Source organism: Protopterus annectens, chromosome 8.part0 (assembly GCF_019279795.1).
Source record: "Protopterus annectens isolate FY-2018-M chromosome 8.part0, PAN1.0, whole genome shotgun sequence".
NCBI classification, from domain to species: Eukaryota; Metazoa; Chordata; order Ceratodontiformes; family Protopteridae; genus Protopterus; species Protopterus annectens.
Genome location: NC_056741.1, coordinates 1748232692 through 1748256545, shown reverse-complemented (window position 1 = coordinate 1748256545; position 23854 = coordinate 1748232692). Strand labels below are relative to the sequence as shown.

Here is a 23854-nt window from a genome sequence, read left to right as displayed (position 1 = left end):
CTGTCAGGATGACTATATCTGGGGAGTGCAAGTCTATAGTGGCATGGAGTTCATGGACTTTGTTGGATATACTTCTAATATTTAGGCTTAGTAGAAGGAAGTCACTTGGCTTTCTATTGGCTGTAATATGGGAGAAGTTGTGGTTTCTAGTCTGATTATGAGGATTGGGGTTGGAGATGGTAGGGCCAGGGTTGGGGTGGATATCTCCACTTAGGGCTAGTTTAGATATGCATGAGGTTATTAGTTTTCTCAGTTGTTGCATGTGTTTGTTTATAAGGGAAACTTTATGATTGTGCTCTTTGGGTAATAGGTATGGTGGGAGGGTTACTGTGTAAAGTTGTAGGGATGTTTTATGCTTGAGTAATATAGTTGGTAGAATATGTGGGGTGCATAGGGATGTTTCTTGAGTTGGTGGGAGGGGAGCTGAGTGAGGGTGAGACATGAGTGGTGGTGTGAGTAGTAGTACAGTGGTAGTGGTTGAGTGGGGGAATGATGGAGCTTTGGTAGGATGTAAGATATGCAAGGAGAGTGCATGCTGTGAGCATAAGTAAGGTATGCTTGTACATGTTAGTTGAGGAGGTGTAATAGTAGTGGGAAGATGGAGGAGGTAGTGTTGGCTTAGTGCTGTGGTTGGTTACTGGAAAGATGGGAGGGGTTTGTGAGTGTAATAAAGGTGGGACCACTGGGGACGGGAGGGAATAGGGGGCAGGGTGAGGAGCGAAGCGGGTAGAGACCCTGTTAGTTGCTCTTATGAGGGAGCTGGAAACAATCAGGTAACAGAGTTAACTGATAAATGAACATATGATAGTAACAAGGGTGGTTGTAGTTGTAAAAATGGTGCCTGCCACAGGTAATATTTATTAACTTTGGGATTGTCTTAAGGTAATAAACAGGGAAGGGGGAGGGGAGAACAAGGGTGTGAGCAGGCAGTTCTTGTACTGCTGCTAATGAGCCAAAGCAAAGACAAGTTTGTGTTTAAGAAACAATCACAATTGACCAAGGACTGCTCTGAAACTGTAAGTCATTTCTTAACCATTTGCCAGGTGGAAAAACAGGATAACATTGTATCAGTAGGCTACTGTGGTCTCAGTTTAAATTAACAAACACACAGTATTGATCAGTTATGGATATTATTTGCTAATAGAAGGGAATAAGAGAGAAAGTGGAAGATGAGTGTGTGTGTGTGTGGGGGGGGGCTGCTTACAAGCCAAAGCAGGGTGCTCTCCAGGGGAAAATGAATATTGGCTCAAACAGGTAGACACATACTCAAAGTTAACTTTAGCTGTTTGCAGACAGTTCAGACCCAAACTGCGCTTTTCTTATAACATAGTAAGTTAATATGGTTAATGGGGGAGAATGGTTCAGGAAGTGGTCAGGGCATACCTGTAGTTATGGTAACAGCATCAGTGACATGAGAGGGTGAACTCATATTCAGTACACATACTCAGTTAATGGGGTCCTTCTAGCTCAAAAACATGAGCTATAGCTGAAGAAATGTCATACAGCAAAGAATTTGGCAATTTGTTTTAAAATGGCTAACTTGGGTGGACGCGGTGGTGCAACGGTCAGCGTTGTTGCCTCACAGCAAGAGGTTCTCCAGTTCAATCCTCAGCTGGGGTGCGTTCTCTGCGGAGTCTGCATGTCCTCCTTGTGGTCGTGTGGGTTTCCTCCGGGTGCTCTGGTTTCATCCCAAAGACATGCTGCAGGTGGATTGGACACTAAATTGGCCCTAGCTGTGAGTGCATGCATTTGTGTGCCTTCTGTGGAAGGTTGGGTGCCGGGCTGGCAACTCGACACTGTAGAAAACTCCACTGCCAATCATGAGCGGAGAGGTGATCTGCTGTGGCGACCGCTAACTGGGAAAAGCCAAAAGAAAAAGAAGTTTTAAAATGGCCAACTTAACATTAAAAGATAAAGCACTCAAAAATATGATGAAGGCAACAAAGTAGGAAAGAAAATGGGTGTTTGTCTGACACCATGCTTTTCAAAAAACATTAAAAGAACCACTCTGTCATCGCCAGCTTATGAACAGTTCACAAAAAAATAATAATATGGAATTATAGTTTATAGAAAGATAAAATACAGAAATGAATTCTCAAAGAACATATAATGCATGAATTAAACTATATAAACACCATAAAATATATATACCAACCAGTGCAACACCAAAGTTCATCTCCAAACTACCACAACTAAATATAATCACCACTTCCATCTTCGTACCACCCAAACCGGCAGAATCTCCTAACAATACAATCACCTTTGATGTCACTACCATATCATAGAAAGTACCAGTCTAGACATCATATGTGATACACCAGCACCTCCACTATGACAACACAGGAACAAAAAAAACAGCTGAGAGGGAGTAATGCCTTTTCAATCCCTTCATCCTACACCCCATCACTTACTGTTTAGTGTATTCTCATTAGATTGCTAGAATGTTTCAACTTCCTGATGTCAGGGAATTCTGATTCAGCCACTGACACAGTTTAGTGTCCTGTAATTTGTACACACTATAATTTTATCTGCTGACACCATAATTTTAGCAGACATTTAGTGGAACATATGAGCAGGACTCCTTTTCCCATATCACACTCACTACTCTTTTTGTAAAAGTATGCAAAAGAGAATATTTTATGGGATTATAACCCCTGCACTCTCCTTAGTCCAAAATCATTTTAATTGAAAATAAAATAAAAGAATTTACAGAGACACATCATTGATAAGACTACCAAAAATAATGGTTTCAAGCATGTTTTGCAGATAACTAAATTAGGAATCACACTCATAATATCAAATGGTGCTGCGGTAGCATTGTCGCCTCACAGTAAGACGTTGTCCTGTTCGATTCTCAGCTAAAGCGTCTTCTGTGTGGAGACATGCGTGAATGGGCGTACCTCCGTTGAAGGTTGTGTGTCAGGGCTGGCAACTCGGCACATAAAAATCCCTTGCCAATCATTAGCGGACCGGAGTTCCGCTGTAGCGACCCCTAACCCTAAAAGCCGAAAGACACAGCAACTCATAATATCAAATGAGAGGCCAAAGGCCTGTACCACAAGGCAGTAAATTCTCCTGCTGCTCTCACAGCGGTTCCAGCTGAAACAACAGCTCTGGTGCTTAAGTAAACAAATACACACGAAGGAGGAAATAGCATTTAGATTAAAGGCAGTCACCTTTAGCAGTATTCCTTGCCTTTGCAGGTAACTTGCAAGCTCTTGAGTGGTTAAATGACTTAATCAATTTTCACATTACACACATTGAGTTTGGGAGAGTCAAACCCATGTCCACAGGAAGCAGCTTACATATGGCCTGAGTATGTAAGTGGAGCTAGTGAGATCTAAACCCATGATTATAGAATATGTTCATTAATGCCGCATTGCCTTAAGCAGTCTGTCATATTGCCAACCTTTATGTTAGATTACAGAAACGGTGCCATTCAAGGACCAGTGGTTACAGTTATGAACACCTGCTTTAAGGTGAGACATCAGTTAGAAGTGATATGATGCCAACAATAAGAGTACTTCATTACTGTGGTACATGCTGAAGTCGTCTTTTACAGCAAGTGAGATTTGGGGAGTCAGCTTTCAGTTAAGATGGTAAATGGATGTGAAGTAATTGGGCTGAGAGGATAATTCACTGCAGGGTGGAGGTTTTCAGAGACGTTATCAAACAGGTGTCTAACATTTGGTGAATGTCTTACTACACTGAATGGTGAAAAGCAAGTACAGCTGTTCAAAAATCTGCTGTACTGGCTTTTTTTTAGTAAGATCATGAAACAGTAAGGTTTGGGAAATTTGCGCCTACCCCACAGTAGTGCCATCTTGGAGCTGGTATAGCAATTAGCAGGAGGTATGTGGATGCAGACCCCCATGTCAGTGGTGCAGAGGACTTGCCCAGCTGCAAAACCTGGTGTGTTTTTTTTTCAGTAATTTAATGTTTTAAACTGTTAACAGTTTCGTGATTTCTGTTTTGGAATTATGAAATGTCAGTGAAATGTCAGAATTCCTGTCAAACGCACCTAATACAGTATTGAGGGAGGGAAGTTGTACATGTCATACATTACAAAGATAAAGAAATGAAAGCTGCTGGTTTTCTCCATTTAAAACTCTTTCCCCTCTTTTTGTTTTTGTTATTATATTATCAGTCAACCATTCTTTCTCCCTGCTTTTCTAGATATTGCTGATTCACGATAACTGTTATGGTGCACGCTATGAAGTTAGAGTATTACCCAATTATCGATAATCCTTACACAGAGATTTATTCCTACTCCTGCTCTGGGACAACCATTACCTGCAACAGTAAGTGCCACTCCCTGCACTGACTAGCAATTACCATATTTATCTTCTGTCGTTTTCTTGCCTTGATGTGCTACAAACAAACACAACAATTCAAATGGGTTGTCCTTTTCCTTTATATGGAAGCAAATTGTTTGGGAGGCTGGAACTACAGCCATGCCCAACAATTGCTGCCATGTATGTTGATTTAAGACATAATCACAAAGGACACCTATGACCACCTGAATAACACCACAACCACACGAAGGCTGTTAGGCCCAGCACACTCAGTGAATAATAAAAGGGCATAGACACTCTTACCTCTGATTCTGTATGGAAAGAGTAAAAGGGAAGAAGTGGGGGGTGGACTGATGTTCAGCAGGCTTGGAAGAAAAAAAAGATATAAATATATACATATGTGAATAAAACACAGAACACAAATATATGTAAAGATAGCAAGGGAGATGCAGAATGATGAGCGGTAAGCAGCAAGGAATCAGAATGTATTTACATAAGATATTCTTAATTATGCAAAAGAGTAGTAGAAGCTAGGTTAAGAAGGGAGGTGATGATTAGTGATCAGCAGTATGGTTTCATGCCAGGAAAGAGCACTACAGATGCAATGTTTGCTCTGAGAGTGTTGATGGAGAAGTACAGAGAAGGTCAGAAGGAGTTGCATTGTGTCTTTGTGGACTTAGAGAAAGCATATGACAGGATGTCTAGAGAGGAGTTGTTGTATTGTATGAGGAAGTCGGGAGTGACAGAGAGGTATGTAAGAGTAGTACAGGATATGTACAAGGGTAGTGTGACAGCGGTGAGATCTGCAGTGGGAGTGACAGATGCGTTTAAGGTGGAGGTGGGATTACATCAAGGATCAGCTCTGAGCCCTTTCTTATTTGCAGTGGTGATGGGCAGGTTGACAGACGAGATCTGACGGAGTCCCCGTGGACTATGATGTTTGCAGATGACATTGTGATAGATAGTGAGAGTAGGGAACACATTGAGGAGACCCTGGAGAGGGTGGAGATATGCTCTAGAGAGGAGAGGAATGAAGGTCAGCAGGACTAAGACAGAATATATGTGTGTGAATGAGAGGGAGGATAGAAGAATGGTGAGGATGCAGGGAGTAGAGATGGCAAAGGCAGATGAGTTTAAATACTTGGGATCAATAGTTCAGAGTAGTGGTGAGTGTGGAAGATGGTGAAGAAGAGAGTACAGGCAGGATGGAGTGAGTGGAAAAGAGTGTCAGGTGTGATTTGTGACAGACGAGTACCAGTAAGAGTGAAAGGGAAGGTCTACAAGCGGGTATTGAGACCAGCTATGTTATATGAGTTGGAGACAGTGGCACTGACAAAAAGGCAGGTGTCAGAGTTGAATGTGACAGAGTTAAAGATGTTAAGATGTGCACTGGGTTTGACAAGGGTAGACAGGATTAGGAATAAGTATATTAAAGGGTCAGCCCAGGTTGAACGGTTTGGAGACAAAGCCAGAGAGGCGAGATTGCATTGGTATGGACATGTACTGAGGAGGGATGCTTGGTACATTGGGAAAAGGATGCTAAGGATGAAACTTCCAGGTAAGAGGAAAAGAGGAAGGCCTAAGATAAGGTTTATGGATGTGGTGAGAGAGGACATGCAGGTGGTTGGTGTGACAGAGCAAGATGCAGAGGACAGGAAGAAATGGAAACAGATGATCCACTGTGGCGACCCCTAATGGAAACAGCCGAAAGAAGAAGAAGATTCTTTTAATTTTATTCTTTTAATTTGAATTTTATTTAAGGTCAGTAGGTCAGACATTGGGAATAGGCATACATATACCATGTATGTTTTCGCTTACACATTTTAAAATTTGGGAAAAAAACAGATGTATTCAGAAAATACTGGTATGAGAGTAAAATCTGGTACAAACCACTATCGACAACTAGATGAAAAGAACAATAGTTTAATAAATAGTTATAAATAGTTAAGCATTTTCGACTTCTATAGTATTCATCAGAACAAATGCATAAAAAACACACAATTAATTAAATACTCATACTTTATTAATCACACAATATTACACAATCAAGAAATCATTACTTGTAATGTTTAAAATCTAAGAAAAAAACACCTTATTTCGTCTTAAATCAAATTCACCTATAAAATGATATTTAAACTCTAAAAATTACTTATTTACATTACTAAGGTGTTTTTTGTTAGATTTTAAACATGTGCAAGTAATGATTTCTTGACTGTGTGAGATCATGTGATGAATCAAGTATTATTAATTAATTGTGTGTTTGATGCATTTGTTCTGATGAAGACTATAGAAGTCAAAAGTGCTTAACTATTTATAACTATTTATTAAACTATTTTTCTTTCCATTTAGTTGTTGATAGTGGTTTGCACCAGATACCACATTTTAAAAATTGTTTATTTTGTGCAATGGAATATGCTAGAGCTCAAACAAAACATCATAATTATTATGGTTTATGATTACATATTTTGATAAATGGCAGTTTACCAGAAGGCCTCAGTGTACCATTTGTTTAAGAAGACATACTTAAAACTTTTGCTATATTTTATGAGTAAATAAAAGTACTCATCAAGCAAGATCATACATCATAACTTTGTCTCTACCCAACAATCATGAAGACCAGCTTAAAGGCAGACAGCTTTACCCTTTTATACTTCCACACTAACAGTCTAGGTGGCAGATAGACTGAACTTCTTCTTCTCTTATTAGGTCTTTACTCCTTATACTTTTACTCCAGGCGTTTAAACAGAGACTGTTTAACCTACGGACACAGCCTAGGTGGCAGACAGGCTGGCATCCTCCTTCTTCACTTATTAGACCCGTTTACTTCATTGTCTAAATGTAAACAGACTGCACTTTCTTTTCATTCCCAGCTACTTCAAACTCTATACTTCTGCTTCTCCAGCATTCTATGCAGCAGATAGACTAGGTGGACTGTGGTCCTTCTCTCATCTGGGTATTTTAACTCATAACCAAGGTGGCAGGCTGTGGTCTTTCTTTCTTTTTTTCATGTGGTCATTTTAATGCATGGTCTAGGTGTCAGGCTGTACTTTCTGGTCATTTTAAGTCATAACCAAAGTGTCAGGTTGTGGTCTCTCTCTTTCACCTGCTCATTTTAACACATAGTGTAGCTGTCAAGTTGCACTTTCTGGTCATTTTAACTCATAACTTAGGTGGCAGATAGGCCGCACTTTCAGTTCATTTCCTTAGACAGCCTTGGTAGTTGATAAAGTAACTATTTTCTTTTGCCTGAAGTTTACACTCTTTAATTGAGTGGAGCACACTTGATTTACAACATTAGGAAAATTTAGGCTGGGGTATTTCTTTTACCCAGGCTTCCACCTACTCTTATTAGGATGTTAAAGATGTCACCACTTGCTGTCATAGACTGCTACAAACCCTCTCTCAATTTTTCCACCTTTATCACCGTCCAGGAACCTGCTATATGTTATCTACTGCTCCTCTGGCACATTTCTCCACCCACTCTCTAAGTCTTTACAGTTATAATGCAACTATTATGCAGACTCATAATGCCAATTTTTTAATCTCTCAACACTTTCAACCCTTTCATTAACATGCTGTCTTATTACTGTGTCTGTCCCTTTAGCCTTCAGTCTATTCATTACCGATACTCTGCCTCTTTCACATCCGTGTCAGAAACCTTCTAACCCCACTCATCCCCACTACTGGTAAATAAGAATGCACAATCTGCTGAAGGACACAATAAAAACCTTGCTACCGTTACTAAGAAACAATTTATATTGCAATCCATACACCGCCAGAGGTTACTAATCCTCATCCCAAAAATTATCATCTCTCAAAATTTCACTGTCTCCTACTCAGACTTCAGACTATTCAAGATATATTCATTCAAACCCAGGACCACTTCTTAGCCCTCAGTTACAGAACCCAATCATCTATCATATCAGAAATAAAGACCTTAAAATTGCTTGCCTTAATGCATGTAGACAATAATAAATGGACCGATGTTGAAGCATGGCAGTTAACAAAAAATCCACATGCTCTGGCTATATCAGAAACCTGGCTGAAGGATAATTGCTGCCCCTCTAATTTTATACAAAACAGCTACTATATCTATAATGATAATAGACCCGGTCACAGATCTGCTGGTGCTGCTTTGACTTTAATCAAAAGGAATATGTCAAGTACTGTTGTAGATTATACTAATTCTCATCCTGCAGATAACAAGAGTCCCAGCTGGGTACTGTCTCACATCACATTAGGTGGACATACTCACATGTAGATTGCCAAAATTTACACACACACACACACACACACACACACACACACACACACACACACACACACACACACACACACACACACACACTCACTCTCTATGTCCCTAACACACACTTATTCTTGGTGATTTCAATATTAATGTTACTGGGAAAGGCTCTCCACCTCTGAACAAAATGTTGTAACAATTTAGCCTGGCCCAGATAATACAGGCTTCTACTTGAAACAATATGATAACAATGCTTGACCTTGTAATAGCCAACATACAAAACAAGTACGTTCACACTGAAATATTCCCCAATGCTCGGAATGACCACTCACCCATTAAATCCTTTCATCATTATAAACATTTAAAAAAACTCCTCAAATTATTAAAGGAACATCTTTGTCTAATAATAAGCTACCAAATCTCAATATCCTACTCAATACTTTAGAGTGGACTGTATAGGCAATGCCTGAACATACTGAATCCACTTACAAAAATAAAGCATAGAGCACAGAGTTGCCCATGACTTTTAAAAAGAAAATTAAAGCCAGAGATTCAGCCTGGAAGAACTGGAAAAGGAAACCTGACACTATGGAGCCACATCAAACTTTTTGTAAGGAAATAAACAAGAATTGCAGCAGCTACTGCAAAAGCCCTGTACTTTAAACAGAAACAGAAAGTAAATTGTTCTGGGCCCAATCTATTTTAAAAAGAAATAAAACCCTTAACAGGGACATTAAATAACTCTTCATCTACCAAAAATGAAAAAGCATTGAATCTCTGATTATGCTCACATTTTGCAGTCTGTTGCAACCAACATAACTAAAACCTTTCCAATAATTTACTTCACCATCTACGATGAGCAAGAATCCTCATCCCCTGACCTATACTCTCTAGTCTCTTATGCAACAACCTTTCACTTCTCTGATATTTCAGTAAAACAGACCAAGACCCTGCTTTGCAAACTCAAAAATTCAGGATCTCAAGCAATCAAACTTCATCCCACCTTCATCGGGTTTGCTGCTGAAAAAAAATCGCTAAACCCCTTACTCATGTCTTTAAACTTTCTCTCACCTCAGGCACAGCCCCACCAGCATTCAAGCACAAAGTTATAATCCCTCTACCAAAAATCACTTCTCCTAATGGGCTGATTAATTATAGCCCTATTTTTACCCTGTAAATTATTACCCAACTATTTGAAAATCATTTATATAAGCAACTACTTAAGTGCATTAACAACTATGGCCTGTTGTGTGATGTACAGCATGGCTTTCACAATGCCTTCAGTACCTTTACAGCCCTGATAATGTCTACTGATACCATTTATTGCAACATAAATGATGAACTTATTACTGCAGGTCTGTTTGTTGACATGACAAGGGCTTTTGAAACAGTAGACCATACCTTTTTTCTCAACAAACTCAAATGACTCAACTTTGAAAGATATATGATTTGTTAGTTTTGTAGCTATTGAAAAGACAGAAACTTCTAAGTGTCTCTTCTTTTACTACTGGTAAACTTAATTTAAGTGTACAACAAGGATCTGTGATAGGTTCTTTTCTCTTTTCTAGTGCCTCGGCAACAGGCATGTATCTGCTATGGTATCAGTTGAACTCCAGGATATTTGTAGTAAGCTGGAAAGTGTTTCACTTAAAGAAATCTATCTCCAGAGCCATAAACAAGAGTAAGGCGGTCCACACAGCCAATCTGGACCTTGCCAAGGCCTTTGACACCACCCCCCACTCTGGAATCATAGATAGACTTACTAAGCTGGGAATTAATCCCTATGTCACTCGATGGGTTGCCAACTGGCTTACTGACAGAACCCACACTGTAAAAGTAGCCAACTCCAAATCCAGCTCCTGACAAGTGACAAGTGGAGTACCTCAGGGTTCAGTCCTGGGACCGCTCTTGTTTGGCATCAACTTCTCTGAAGTACAGGCCAACACTAAGGGACTCTGGCTAACAAAGTTCGCAGATGACTGCAAACTGGGAGCCATTATTGAAACCCCAAATGATGTGGAAATTCTACAAAAGGGCCTTGCAGAAACAGATGCTTGGTGCCAGAGCCATGGGCTCAAGCTCAATGCCAAGAAATGTATAGGTATTTCCTTTGGGAAAAACATGTACCCATGAATTACCACATGGGGTGGCAGTACACTAAACACCAAAAGTGTGATAAGAGACTTAGGGACACAGGTGGACAATGGTCTCACCTTCAATAACCACATTGCCATAACAGTCAAGAAATCCTTCTATGTGGCACACCTCATCACTAAGGGCTTTTCATCCAGAAAAAAGGAGGTCATTGTCCCGCTGTACTCATCCCTCATTAGACCCATTATAGAATACAATGCCCCATTTGGTATGTACCTCTCAAGACATCTGCAACAACTGGAAAGGCCGCAGAAATACCTCACTAAAAGAATCCCAGGCCTAAAGCAGATGCCCCACGCTGACCACCTTAAAAAATTCCAGCTATACTCTGTCGCATATCATCTACTTCGAGGCAATCTCTGCTTAACATACAAGGCCATGTCAAACCCAGAGCTATTGGACATGCTACACTTAAAGAAATCCCAATCCCTCAGAGCCACACGCTCCAGGGATCTAAACCTTGTCATCACAATAAACAAAACATGCTGGAGGGATAGGTTCCTGACTCAGAGACTCCTCAGACTCTGGAATAGACTGCCCATACATGTCAAGCAGAGCACTTTTTTGGCCCTCTTCAAAAGTAACCTTGATGATTGGATGGGAGAAAGGAAATTCGCCCCAGGGATCATGTCAGTTGCCCTGCTAGACAGGGGTCCAGGGAAGTAAATAGTGTGGGAAGAAATAGCCAGGGAATTGTTATGGCTAGGCTTGTATAGGCCCTAGGGCCGATAGCCTAGTACCAACCTATGAACCTATGAAACAAATGTACATTTTAATATTATGAGCCTCAAGAGATACCTGGAATTAGACATTACACTTAGGGGCTTAAGAGCTTTTAAGAGTCCCAGTACACCATTCAATGTAAATGATGAGGATGATAAGAACTTTACAGTGAGGTGGATTGCAGAGGCACACTGGTGCTCTATTGAATGGCTTAAAAGCTTGATAGAAAGAGACCAACTTAAACATAAGAAGATGAAGTATGAGGCACTTAAAATTTGTACAGACCTGCATCAGCAGATTAGCCCTACTCATTTGGACACTTTATTGGTTGAAATTAATGAAAACCTTAAGTCCTACGAGTTGAACTTAATTAGCACAAAGAAGAACAAACTGAAACATGATTTGTGTGACTATGGTAAAGTGTTCCTATGGAAACATACACAGAAAGGAAATACCTCATTGCACTTCAGGGAAACTTTTAAAAGATCTTCCGGGGTTTTGTTTGCCTCTTCTGAAGACACCACCATGGTGTCTGAATGGGACCATGAAGCGGGGAGCCTTCCCACCACTGCAGAGGGCCAAGAATCCTTCTGTTTTGAATGAACAGTATTGAAGAGATGAAACAGTGAGCAACTCCCACCTAATCACAGAAAAAGAGGTAGAAATGCCTGGGTACAATTTAATAGCTGGGAAGGACAGTTTGATAATGGCCATAAAAAACAAAATGACAATGCTCACAGGACTCAATCTATAGTGGTTAATTTGTCAGAATGTGAATTATCTGATGTTTCTCTGTTTTGAATTTGGGCATAACATTTGTGCCCATGGTACTTTCTCGGTTTTCTGTTTTTTAATGTAATTATTCAGACTGGCTAGGAAATTGCATCTTAAATGTTTTTTTAATCAAAAGGATGGTGAATGTGATTTATGTGATTTAAGTGATTTAAATGAGAGTAGAGATACCTCATTCTATTCATATATTTCTGATGAAAATAATTTGTTAAAACTAAACTAATGCTTACTGTAGGTTAGATACTACTACAGTTAAAAGTAGGAGTATGTTTATACCTCCCTTTAACAATGAGGGTATACAAAGTTTTATTATAGCATTTATACCTGCTGCTGAAAATTTTTTCTTGATTTTCACAAGTCTAAAAATGTCTTTAATTATAATCTTACTAAGGAACAGTGGAAAGCCTTGAATTACTTAAAAACAACAGGGAATTAGTTATTCAGCGGATAAGGGAAACAAAATTGTTGTACTAAATTACATACAAAATATTGAAATGTGTTATAAACATTTGAATGGTGTTTTGGTTTATGAAAAATGTGATATCATGAAGTATAATGAAGCTACTGAAAAATAAGCTTTATTGTTAAATAAAGTTGTATGTTTGGGTTATTTTTCAAAAATGGATGTGAAGAAAAAATGTAACTTTAAAGGGTACCACATAGCAACTTTTTATTGTCCTCCCAAAATATAAAAGGGAAAAGGCAATCTTAATGAATACCCTATAGTGTCTACACAAAAATATTTTCTCCACAATTTAAGAATTTTTTACATGAATATCTAATGCCGGTAGTACAGAAAATTCCTTCATATATTAAAGACACCCAGGATATTCTGGATAAGATTAATAATGTTAATTGGAGAGATTATATGTATTATTGGTTATGGAGCTTATACACGAACATACAGCACCAACAGGGTGTGGAAATTGTTTATTATTTTCTGAGTAACAACCCTAGGTCAAATTATGTTATCGAATTATTAATGTTTTCTCTTAAAAACTGTTTTTTTTACATTTAATGCTGAATTATATCATCAAATTCAGGGAACAGCCATGGGGGCTTCTTTTACCCCCATGTATGCAAATATTACTATGGCTTTATTTGAGGTGGAGTACTTGTATCAACATGCATTTTTTAAGAATCAAGTAGTAAAATATTTTCATTATATAGATGATTTAATTTCTATTTTTTGTGGGGAGTTGAATTTTGTTTATGATTTTATTGAGCAAATTCACAATAACAGATTTGGCTTTAGATTTAAAGGAATACAAATAGGTAAACATATTTCCTTTCTCGATTTAGACCTATTTGGCATGAAGGATGGGAGGACTCTTACATCAGTACATAGGAAGGAAGATGAGGGAAATGTTTATTTTATATGGGTTTAGTTGTTATCCCCCTCATTTAATTTTGGCTTTACCTTATGGAGAATTTACCAGATTACATAGGCTATGTAATCAGGACAGGATTTTCTTCAGGAAGCCCTTTATACAGTTGAAATGTTTATTAGTAGAGGATACAGGGAAGAAGTTATTTTGGGGGCCTTGAATAAAGTTTTAGATAGGCGTGAGTTTAGAAATAAGAATAATAAACAAGATAATAATGTAGTTTATGAATATAGTTCTCAAATGAATGGTTATACATCTTATAAACAGAGAGGGGAGGTTCAAAATGAAGTTGTAGAAAAAATGTATTTTGTTACAACAAATAATATATTAAGGGGACAGATTAATGACTTATTAAGATATTATTAGCCTATTTTGTTTAAAGATAGAGAATTATCTGGGCTGGTCAAACATTTCTCCTGTATCTCTTATAAAAGAGGACGTAATTTAGCAGATTTTATAGTACACAGTAGGTTTGTTCCCCCTTTAGATAAGTTGGGTAAGCAACTTTCTGTTAAGTTAGGTACTTACAAGTGTAATAAATGTTATGTGTATAATATATTGTGAATAGTTTTCTTAAAATAAATGGTATGAGATTCTTTCCAAAAGAAAAGTTTTGTTGCAAAATGTGGAAAAATACTGAAGTACAACATATTTTGTATTCTGTATATAAAGGGTTAAGCAGAAAAATGTTCACTGCGTGCAAACTGAAATGTTCTGGAATGTGCGCAGTAATTGCAGCCGCTTTGGCGGTACAAGCGTCTGCCACGTTGGTATTGTTCCATGATCTTACGTTAAAAGTCCCGCACTCTGTAGCAGTCATCCTTCTGCAGGACAAGTTAACATTTTTGTCACCTAGCAGACATTTATCTTGTATGACTACGCTGTTATCACAGCCACACATGACAATTGAGAGATGCGCTACCTTAAATCCAGTGACATTGCTACCCGTTGCTGAAGAGGGTATCCCGCATGTATGCTTAGATCTCATACATTCTAAAGTTCTACCAAGACCGGATCTTAAAGATCAACCCTTACTACATGCGGACTGGACACTGTTTGTAGATGGGTCGGCACGCAAAACAGAAACAGGCACCACGCAGGTAGGGTATGCAGTTACTACTGCAACTCAGATAATAGAGGCAAGACCACTCCCCGGGAACTTATCCGCTCAGGCAGCGGAACTGATTGCTGTAACACGGGCATGTCTCCTTTTGGAGGACAGGAATGTCACTATCTATACAGATAGTCAATATGCCTTCTCTACGGTACATGTGTTTGCTCAGCAATGGAAAAATAGGGGGATGGTTACAACCTCGGGAAAAGACATCATGCACAAAGAACTAATCCTTGAATTACTACAAGCCATCCAACGGCCACGGGGTTTGGCCATCTGTAAATGCGCTGCTCATACCCATGCTAAGGACCCGGTATCACTTGGTAATGCCCTAGCAGACAAAGCAGCCAAAGAGGCAGCTATGTCCAGTACCTTTTCACTTGAAACCACACCTACAGAATTACAACCAACAGATAAGTTTGATTTACAAACCTTACAAGTCATGCAGGAACTTAGCACAGTACAGGAAAAACAATGCTGGACTAGGTATGGTGTTAGACAGAACAAAGGAATCTATGTGGGACCAGATAATAAATATTTTTTGCCTACTAATCTTTTTAGGTATGCAGCACTAGTCGTGCATGGCCCTTCCCATCTGGGCCCTGCAGCTATGGTTAGAATTATCCACCTTACCTTTTGGACCAAGAGTTTCATTGCATATGCAAAACGTTTTTGTCTATCCTGCATAGTATGTGCTAAATACCATGGGGGAGGGGTCAGAGTTGCCCCAGAATCATTTCCAACACCCCCCTATCCATTTCATACAATATGTATGGACTTCATCGAATTGACCCCGGCACAACTAAAGAAGTTTGTGTTAGTGATAGTAGATGCATTTACTAAGTGGGTTGAGGCTTTTCCGGTGACACATCCGGATGCTCAAACAGTGGCTAAAATTTTGGTCAATCACATTGTCCCGCACTTTGGACTTCCTACATGCATCTACTCTGACAACGGCACGCATTTTGTCAATCAGATCATTCAGAAACTGTCTACAGTTTTCCAAATTGAACTGAAACACCATTGTGCCTACCACCCACAGTCAGCAGGGTTGGTGGAATGCCACAACGGCATTCTAAAAGGCAAGTTAAGAAAACTCATGGCCGAGACACATCAGTCTTGGATTACCTGTCTACCTCTAGCCCTCCTTTCCATGCGGACAACTCCCACCTCAAAAGGAGTCACCCCATTTGAGTTATTGTACGGGAGACCTTATTACGTCCCGCAGTGGCAAAACTTGTTGCCTGCGGAACGTGAGGGGGGTGAGGAGATAGCAGATTACATGAGGAAAATGCTGACCAATACTAACAGCTGTTTAATGAATGATTATTTTTCAGGTTCAAGAGATGACAAAATCATGGAAATCAGACCCGGCGACTGGGTCTGGGTCAAGATCGTTAAGCGAAAGAATTGGGCATCCCCCAAATGGGAGGGCCCCTACCAGGTGTTGATCGCAACTCCAACGGCAGTTCGGATTAAAGAAAGGTCCTCATGGATCCACCTAACGCATTGTAAAATTGTAAAACATTTTAAGTTAGATAAAAACTTGAATCCCCCTGGGGAACAAACAGACAGCAGTAACCATGAAGGACAATAATGAGAATAAGAGAAAATGGTTCTATTGCAATATTTTATTGTTTATAACTATTGTGATTGTAATATTTCTGTTTTGGCCATTTCTATTTTTTAATGAAGCTAGCCATTCAAAAAGAGACAAACACACCAGCTGGCATCCAAACTTTAATACATATCAAGCGATTAAATATGCATATGCATCCTCAATGAATGTCTCAAATTGTTGGGTATGTACTGCAATACCTACTGTGCATAGTGGCTTAATGTTAGGGACAGCCCCTCTGGGAACAAATGATACTTGGAATAATTTGTTGTTTGAAACCACAGAAGTACCACTGAGAGACAAGGTGGCGCTGCCTCTTCTGGGGCGCCAAAACGGAACAGTGTGTTTTCAAAAGATTGGAAAAGTTAAGGTGGAGCTGAGCCAATGTAATTTGACAATAGTTCATAATTGTACCCTAGAAGGGCAGTGTGAGACCAAGTTTGGAGCTATAAAAAAAGACATCAATGTAAATGATACTAGTTTTGTTGAAAAAATGCTGTATGTATATGGCCTGTTATTTAAAAGGCTAAAGCCAAATGGGAGTTATGAATTTCCAACCAATATAACCCTCAAAACGAATGATTGTTATTTTATTTGTGGTAGGAAAGCATATAAATGGTTACCATATGGCTGGTCAGGAAGTTGTTTTTTGGGATATCTGATACCAGCTATCAGACATGTAAATGCATTACCTCAAGGTAAAATATGAAATGCACATTCTCTTAATAAACCTATTAATCCCGTAGGTAACATTGATGCGTCATGGATTTATCACCATGACTTGGCGCACGTCAGCAGCAAAGGACTCTCACATATGGACCTAGGTGATGATGTAATTGCTTGGGCTGGTATTTTGCCAGTGTATGGGACAGTAAAATCCATCTGGGAACTGAGAAAACTGTCAAAACTGTTAGAGACTCTGAGTAATGCGACATTTTCAGCGCTAGAATTGGTGACGGATGAATTAACGGCGATGAGAACAGTAGCGTTGCAGAACCGTATGGCACTCGATTTCACCCTAGCGGCGAAGGGAGGTACTTGCGCTCTCATACACGAGGAGTGCTGCTCGTTCATTCCTGATAACGAGCATGAAATCCAGAGTCATCTTGAAATAATTCAACAAGTTTCTGAACTGACTAAACCTGGTCCAAACCCCTTGACTGACTTTTTCCAAAACTTATTTGGAAACTGGGTTCTGTGTTGATGAACATTTTAATTGCTATATGTGTTGGTGCAGTCATATTTTTGCTGCTTGGCTGCTGTTGCATACCATGTATCAAAATGATAATATCGAAGGTTATCTCTGCCAATGCTACAAAAGCATATTTTTCTGATTATGAGAAGGTATAAAACATATCTGGGATTGTGTAAAATAAACAGTATACAAAATGTTGTAAGGGGGGAAATGTGGAAAAATACTGAAGTACAACATATTTTGTATTCTGTATATAAAGGGTTAAGCAGAAAAATGTTCACTGCGTGCAAACTGAAATGTTCTGGAATGTGTTGATCACTGAGGAATGCAGAAGTTAATCTTAAACTGCTGATAAGAAAGTTAATATTGCAAGAATAACTGTGGCACTAGCTGGTAAAAACAAGTAATCAAACTATCACTTCTGATGAATGTTCTGTGTGCTATGTGTGTGTACGTGCAGAAGGGTCTATAAAAGCAGAACTCAAAGTACAAGTAGCCAGACTGCTGGCATACTACTATCATGTAGCAGGTCTCCATGCATGTAAAATAAAGCTGTTTTACTTGCTTACAAGAACTTGGTGTGATTCTTCCAAAATATGTTAGAAGAGTAAAATCTTTCAACACAATACTCAGAGCATTGTGTATATACTAAAATGCTCTTGCAACTTATTTTATGTGAGAGAAAGTGGGATGTCTTTTAAAATTAGGCTGCAGGAGCATGTTAGGGACGTTAAAAATGTTAAAACTGAAAGTACCTTAGGTGTTCATTTTCAAAAGTTTCACCATAGTAACCCAGCGTTGTTAAAAGGTTGTATATTAGAGCAAATACATTCAGGGATGGTGGAATATGATGATTTTAAAGATAAATTATTGTATAAGGAAACTTTGTATATCTTAAAGTATGATACTTTGGTACCAAGGGGATTAAACATTGAATGCAACTGGAAGTACACGATTTAGTATGCGTTAATTGTTTTATTTGTTTAATGATTGTTTAATTGTTGAATTATTTAATTGGTGAGTATATTTATGGATGCTCTTTTGAGATTGTTTGCGGAGCCACTAGAGGTAAGAGGTGAATAAATCAATTTTCTTGGATCTGTGGTGGTCATTTTTATCTACTTTGCTGCTTGTTTTTGGTTTGGTGGTTTTTGTGTCATTTTCTCTTCTCTCACACTTTCTTAATAATCTCCCCTTAAAACTTCCAAATCTTAAATTAATAATGCATGCAGGTGATATGCTGCTCCTGCAATCCAGTACTAACAACTCTGACTATAAGTTAAAGGGCAATTCTACTCAGTTATGCACCTGGTCCACCTCTGACAAACTGCTAATTACCCCAAGAAAACCGATGCCATGGCCTTTACCTCAGCCAAGGAATTACCCACTACCCACCTTATTCTCTTAACAGATCTTACTGGGAATATAATACGTAATGTCACTGAACCTAGGCCTAATAGTTGACCCTACCTACCCTTTCTTTTTCCACATGGACAGATTCTGTAAGTAATAAAGTCCTTACTCAATTAAAACTATGTCACCAGTTCAGTCACCTCCTCTCTGCCAGCAGTCTCATTGCCAAAAAATTGTAATGCCCAAACTGGAATATGGCCTTTCTTTTCTTGTTATGCATTCAGCCTTCAATATCACAGAAAGCAGACTGATGATAATAAAATTTGCAGATTTATTCTATTAGCAGACTCCCAAATGTACCACTGTACTTTGCTAAAAATTTTAATTTGGCTTTTGGTAACTCATAAGGCCCCTTTTCTTTTAAGTACTGTAACATACAATGTTCTAAAATGTGATCACTTCCCTTTGTAAGAGTGAAACTAGCTTTATAGGGCAACACTTATATACTCAGAAGTATACAGGACAATAATTTCTTTCTGGTACACCATCCACTTAAAACTGCTGTAGGTGAGACAGCCTTTCTAGATTGGGACCTACTACCTGGAACCACCTGCCCCCTGACATAAAATATCTAGAAATCATTAAATGCTTCAAAGTTTCACATAAAGAGCATCTCTTTATTGAATATACCCTACAACTGCTACCATTACAATGGTTAGGTAACTTACCATCCCATATCATGAATAATAGAATACATTTAAGAAACATTGTTCATCCTCTTAATGTGGCATCTTATATGCATATATTTCACATGTATATACAGTTTATAGATATAATCATACTGTATTTTATGAATTCCTTAGTTTGCATCATATATATATATATATATATATATATATATATATATATATATACACACACACACACACACACACACACACACACACACACACACACACACACACACACACACACACACACACACAGTGGATATAAAAAGTGTACACACCCCTGTTAAAATGCCAGGTTTTTGTGAAATAAAAAAAATGAGACCACAATAAATCATTTCAAAACTTTTCCCACCTTTAATGTGACCTATAACCTGTACAATTCAATTGAAAATCAAACAACTCTGTTAGGGGAAAAAATATAAAAAATAAAAAACGTACAATAATTTGGTCTTTCATGGCTCAAAAAGCAAGACATGGGTTATCTCAGAGCAGCAGGTAGGCTCCTGAGTATAATGAGAGTTGTAATAACTTATTGTGGTAGTTGAAGGATTTAAGACCTTTCTTTGTATATTTGCTTACTTATTGCTAAAAACTGTAGGGGCCTTTCCAGCTAAGCGATATGCTTGGATTTGTATATGCCAAAGAAGGCACCGTATTTGATGATACAAGGCATCTGTAAACCCCACACTTATGAATCTCTTACATATTCGTAAGTCAAATACAAGGTTTTGGGAAATGAATTGTGTCTGTGACTTAAATAAAACATGCTGGAGAGACAGATATGTGCCCCAGAGACTATCCCTCCTATGGAACAGGCTTGCATCCATGTGAAGCTGAGTTCGACTATTACCCAGTTTAAGCACAACCTAGACCAGTGGATGGGGAATATAACATTTACACCAGGCCTGGCATCCATGCCCATTATGGACTGAGGTAGCTTTAAATGCCTGGCTCTCAATGTCCTACTCAGACATAGGGCATCATTATTCTTTCAAAAAACTTGGCTAGGCTTAGAGAGGCCCACCTGGGTTGTAGCCTAGTAACAATCAATGAATCTATGACTCTATGATGGACATAATAAGGGAAGAATGCAGTGGCATGATGACTTATTCAGATCTTGCAGATACTCCCCTGGAAGTTAACTGGGCCAAATATTTACTGACTGTGGCGGACACATAATGATTGAGTGAGGTGGAGCTGACCACATAAGTACCCAGGTTTCTTATGACTGTATCTGTTTAAAGAAGAGTACCATTTACAACATATGAGGTGAGAGCAGCTTTTCTTGCCAAAAGCCACTAAGCTGCACTTTTTTGCATTTACCTTGAGATTGTTTTAAGTGCACAAGTTATGTGAATACTCTAACCCTTACTGGTGCAGTTTAGTATCAGTGATGAGTGGATAATAGTAACTAGTTTGCAATCATCAGCACATTCTGTCAACCATACTTCAGGGATATTGACTTGGATGCCTGCAAAATAAAAGCCTAGTTTAGTGAATTGATACCAGTAACTTTTGCTACTTTGGATCTCTTGGATAGCCAATTTGTAATCCTGTGGACAATACAGGGGTTTACATTAAGTTTGTCTAATTTTTCAATAATGCCAGCATGGGAAAATAGTGTCAAAAGCCTTGACCCAGTCAGGATAAGCAGTGTGTATAGTCTGACTACTACCCACAACTTTATTTTAAAAAGTAGTAGGTTTAGGAGACATGTCCTGTCCTTCACAAAACCAAAGTGAGTGGGGTTTACATCAGTTAATCTGCCTATGTCTGCATAAATGAGTTCTGGTCTGATGCATACCATGCTTTTCATATAAGGCTGATAAGGCTGATAGGCCCCATAATTACCTGAGTGTATAGAGGGGCCATCCTTGTGCAGAGGAGTCACAATGGCTGATCTCCAGGCATTAAGGACAAACCCTATGGACTGTCTAAGGATGAACAGCTTAAGCAGGGGCTTGGATAGTGCATACTTGACACCGATGAGAATGCAGTCTGGTATGGTGTCTGGTCCCATAAAAACATTCTTTTAAACCTTTCACAAAGATTCTAAGACTTGCTCCAAGGTGACTTCAAGGGAAACTAAATTTTCAGGTATAGTGGGTGCAGCATTGTGTGTAGGTTGAGTAATGTTAGCACTACATTTTTCTGCTGATATAATGCTTATATCCTTGGAGAGTGGAATGTGTGATATTATAGATGAGCTTGGTGCATTGTTGAACATTATTCTTTAATTTCCTGTTATAACTGAGGAAACATTTATAGTTTTCTTTGGTATCTGTAGTGACTTTAAGATTGTACTCTACTTTACATTTTCTAACAGTGTTTTTAAGTTCTTGCTGGCATGTTTTAGTGTGGTCTTGAGGTATAAGGATAACTTAACACACTAAGGGGTCCACATTAGGTAACTCCTGAATACACCTACCTGTTTACCACACCTGATGGGGATTTCTTATAACTTCATTATTTTCCTTCGTTTGTTATACAGTTTATTAATATAGAATCCCCGCTATTTTTAGATGGGTATGGACTTTTTTATGCAGCTGTTTAGATGCTAGTAAAAAGTGGAGATGAATGAAGCAGTGCTCTCAGTTTGGTCTTTTTGTGGGGTTTCGTTGGGAATTTTTCATAGGTGTTCTACAAGCTGAAGTAGGTTTGCCCTTAAACAGTCACTAAAGGTGGTCTCATTTGTTGTGGGTGATACCACCAGGCCTCCCAGAAAAGGCTAACTGATTTGTGGTCAGATTTAATCAGAGATGAGGAGACACATAGTGCAGTACAGCTGTGGGGCTGGGTTGGTAAGCACCAGATCACGGATATTACAGCCTGTAGTGAATAGTTTCACAATTTGCTCCAGCTCATTGGTGTTAACAGATTCTAGGAAATGCAGAGCAAATACATTTTTGGAGATGTAAGTGTGCCAATCAATGTGTTTGTAATTAAAGTCACTTGCAGGAAGGTATTTGGTTTGAGATTTAATCCCCTCAATTCTATTAAGGTAATTTCCCATGACATTTGGAGGACATTGACTGGGTTGTATAGCTAAAAATGAAGTAATAGGTGGATTTGTTATGAGTGATTTGGATCTCCAGGAGCTCCAAGTTAGGATTGTGGGTAAACTGACATGATGTTATGCCTATCATAAATCTTTCACTGTCCAGAAACATGTACTTTCTGGGGTTGGGGCTACACTTGTGAGGCAGGTGAGGGCACTATATTCTAGAAGTTGGTATACAGTTCCAATAATTCTGGCCATGCCCATGGACTTGGCTAGTGACTCTTTTGCAAGAATGGCCTTATTATATAATAAGTTAAAAAAGATAAATTGCAATAGTTGGAAAAGTATTGTACATACCGAAAGCAGAGCATTACATATAAAATAAGAGATAGTTAACTGTTACAAACCAGTGAGTTAATATAATCACAAATTCAGCAACATTGGTTGATATTCAGTGTGGTCAAAGAATATCAAGGCAGGGGAACCCTAGCTATGTGCACGCAACATTTGCCTGATGATCGGATTCAGAGAACAGATGAGCTCCGTATAGTCAAGAGTGGAGAGTTCCGTAGTTGGTGACCCCACTAAGAGAAGCGGCTAGCAAGATGAAAGACAGATTTGAATGAGTGAAAGAGAGAACTGCAAAATGAGAGTTAAATCTATGTGCATGAAGAAGAAGGCCAGGGTGGGACACTGCTCCAGGTAAAGAGCTGTGTAGAGAAGGGAGCAGGAGGCCATGTTAGCTCTAAGTGCTAATGGTAAGACTTCATCTTTAGCAAGGATGGCACAACAGTAGTCTGAGTGAGGAGACTGTACCTCTGATATCTAGAAACTTTATTCACAATGACCTGAAGCCCAATGTAGAGGGTATAACAGTCAGTAACAGTCAATGGAATGCCATGTTCAGTGTTATGGGTATTTATTTTCCAGCCGTGCCTCTAGCTTTGTGAGTTAGCAGATGTGCAATTTTTTTACTAGTTTTCAGAACAGCCTTAAGTTTAGTAATCATGGTGACATGAGTTCCAAAAGTAAACTACACTGGTGACTGAGCCAGAAACCAAGATGTTTAAAAGGTTACAGTGAGTATAGTGTCATCTAGAGGAGAGGAGAGGTTATGAAAGCAATAGGCACATGAAAGGGATGCTTGGCAATAAAGAAGATCATAGCTTATTTCTTATGTTTACTATAAAAAAAAATCTCATGGAAGTGAAGCAAACATTCATAGTATATATAAGATGAGAGAA

The 23854-nt window shown here is 38.8% G+C and overlaps 1 protein-coding gene across 1 annotated transcript in view; it reads left to right on the top strand.

Annotated features, from left to right (window-relative positions):
* The window catches only part of LOC122808555 (phospholipase A2-like), a 57530-nt gene that overhangs the window by 5931 nt on the left and 27745 nt on the right, over nucleotides 1-23854 (top strand). The window contains exon 3 of the mRNA XM_044079510.1: nucleotides 4220-4301. Coding sequence (XP_043935445.1) covers nucleotides 4220-4301 — 82 coding nt within the window. The remainder of the gene's footprint in view (nucleotides 1-4219; nucleotides 4302-23854) is intronic.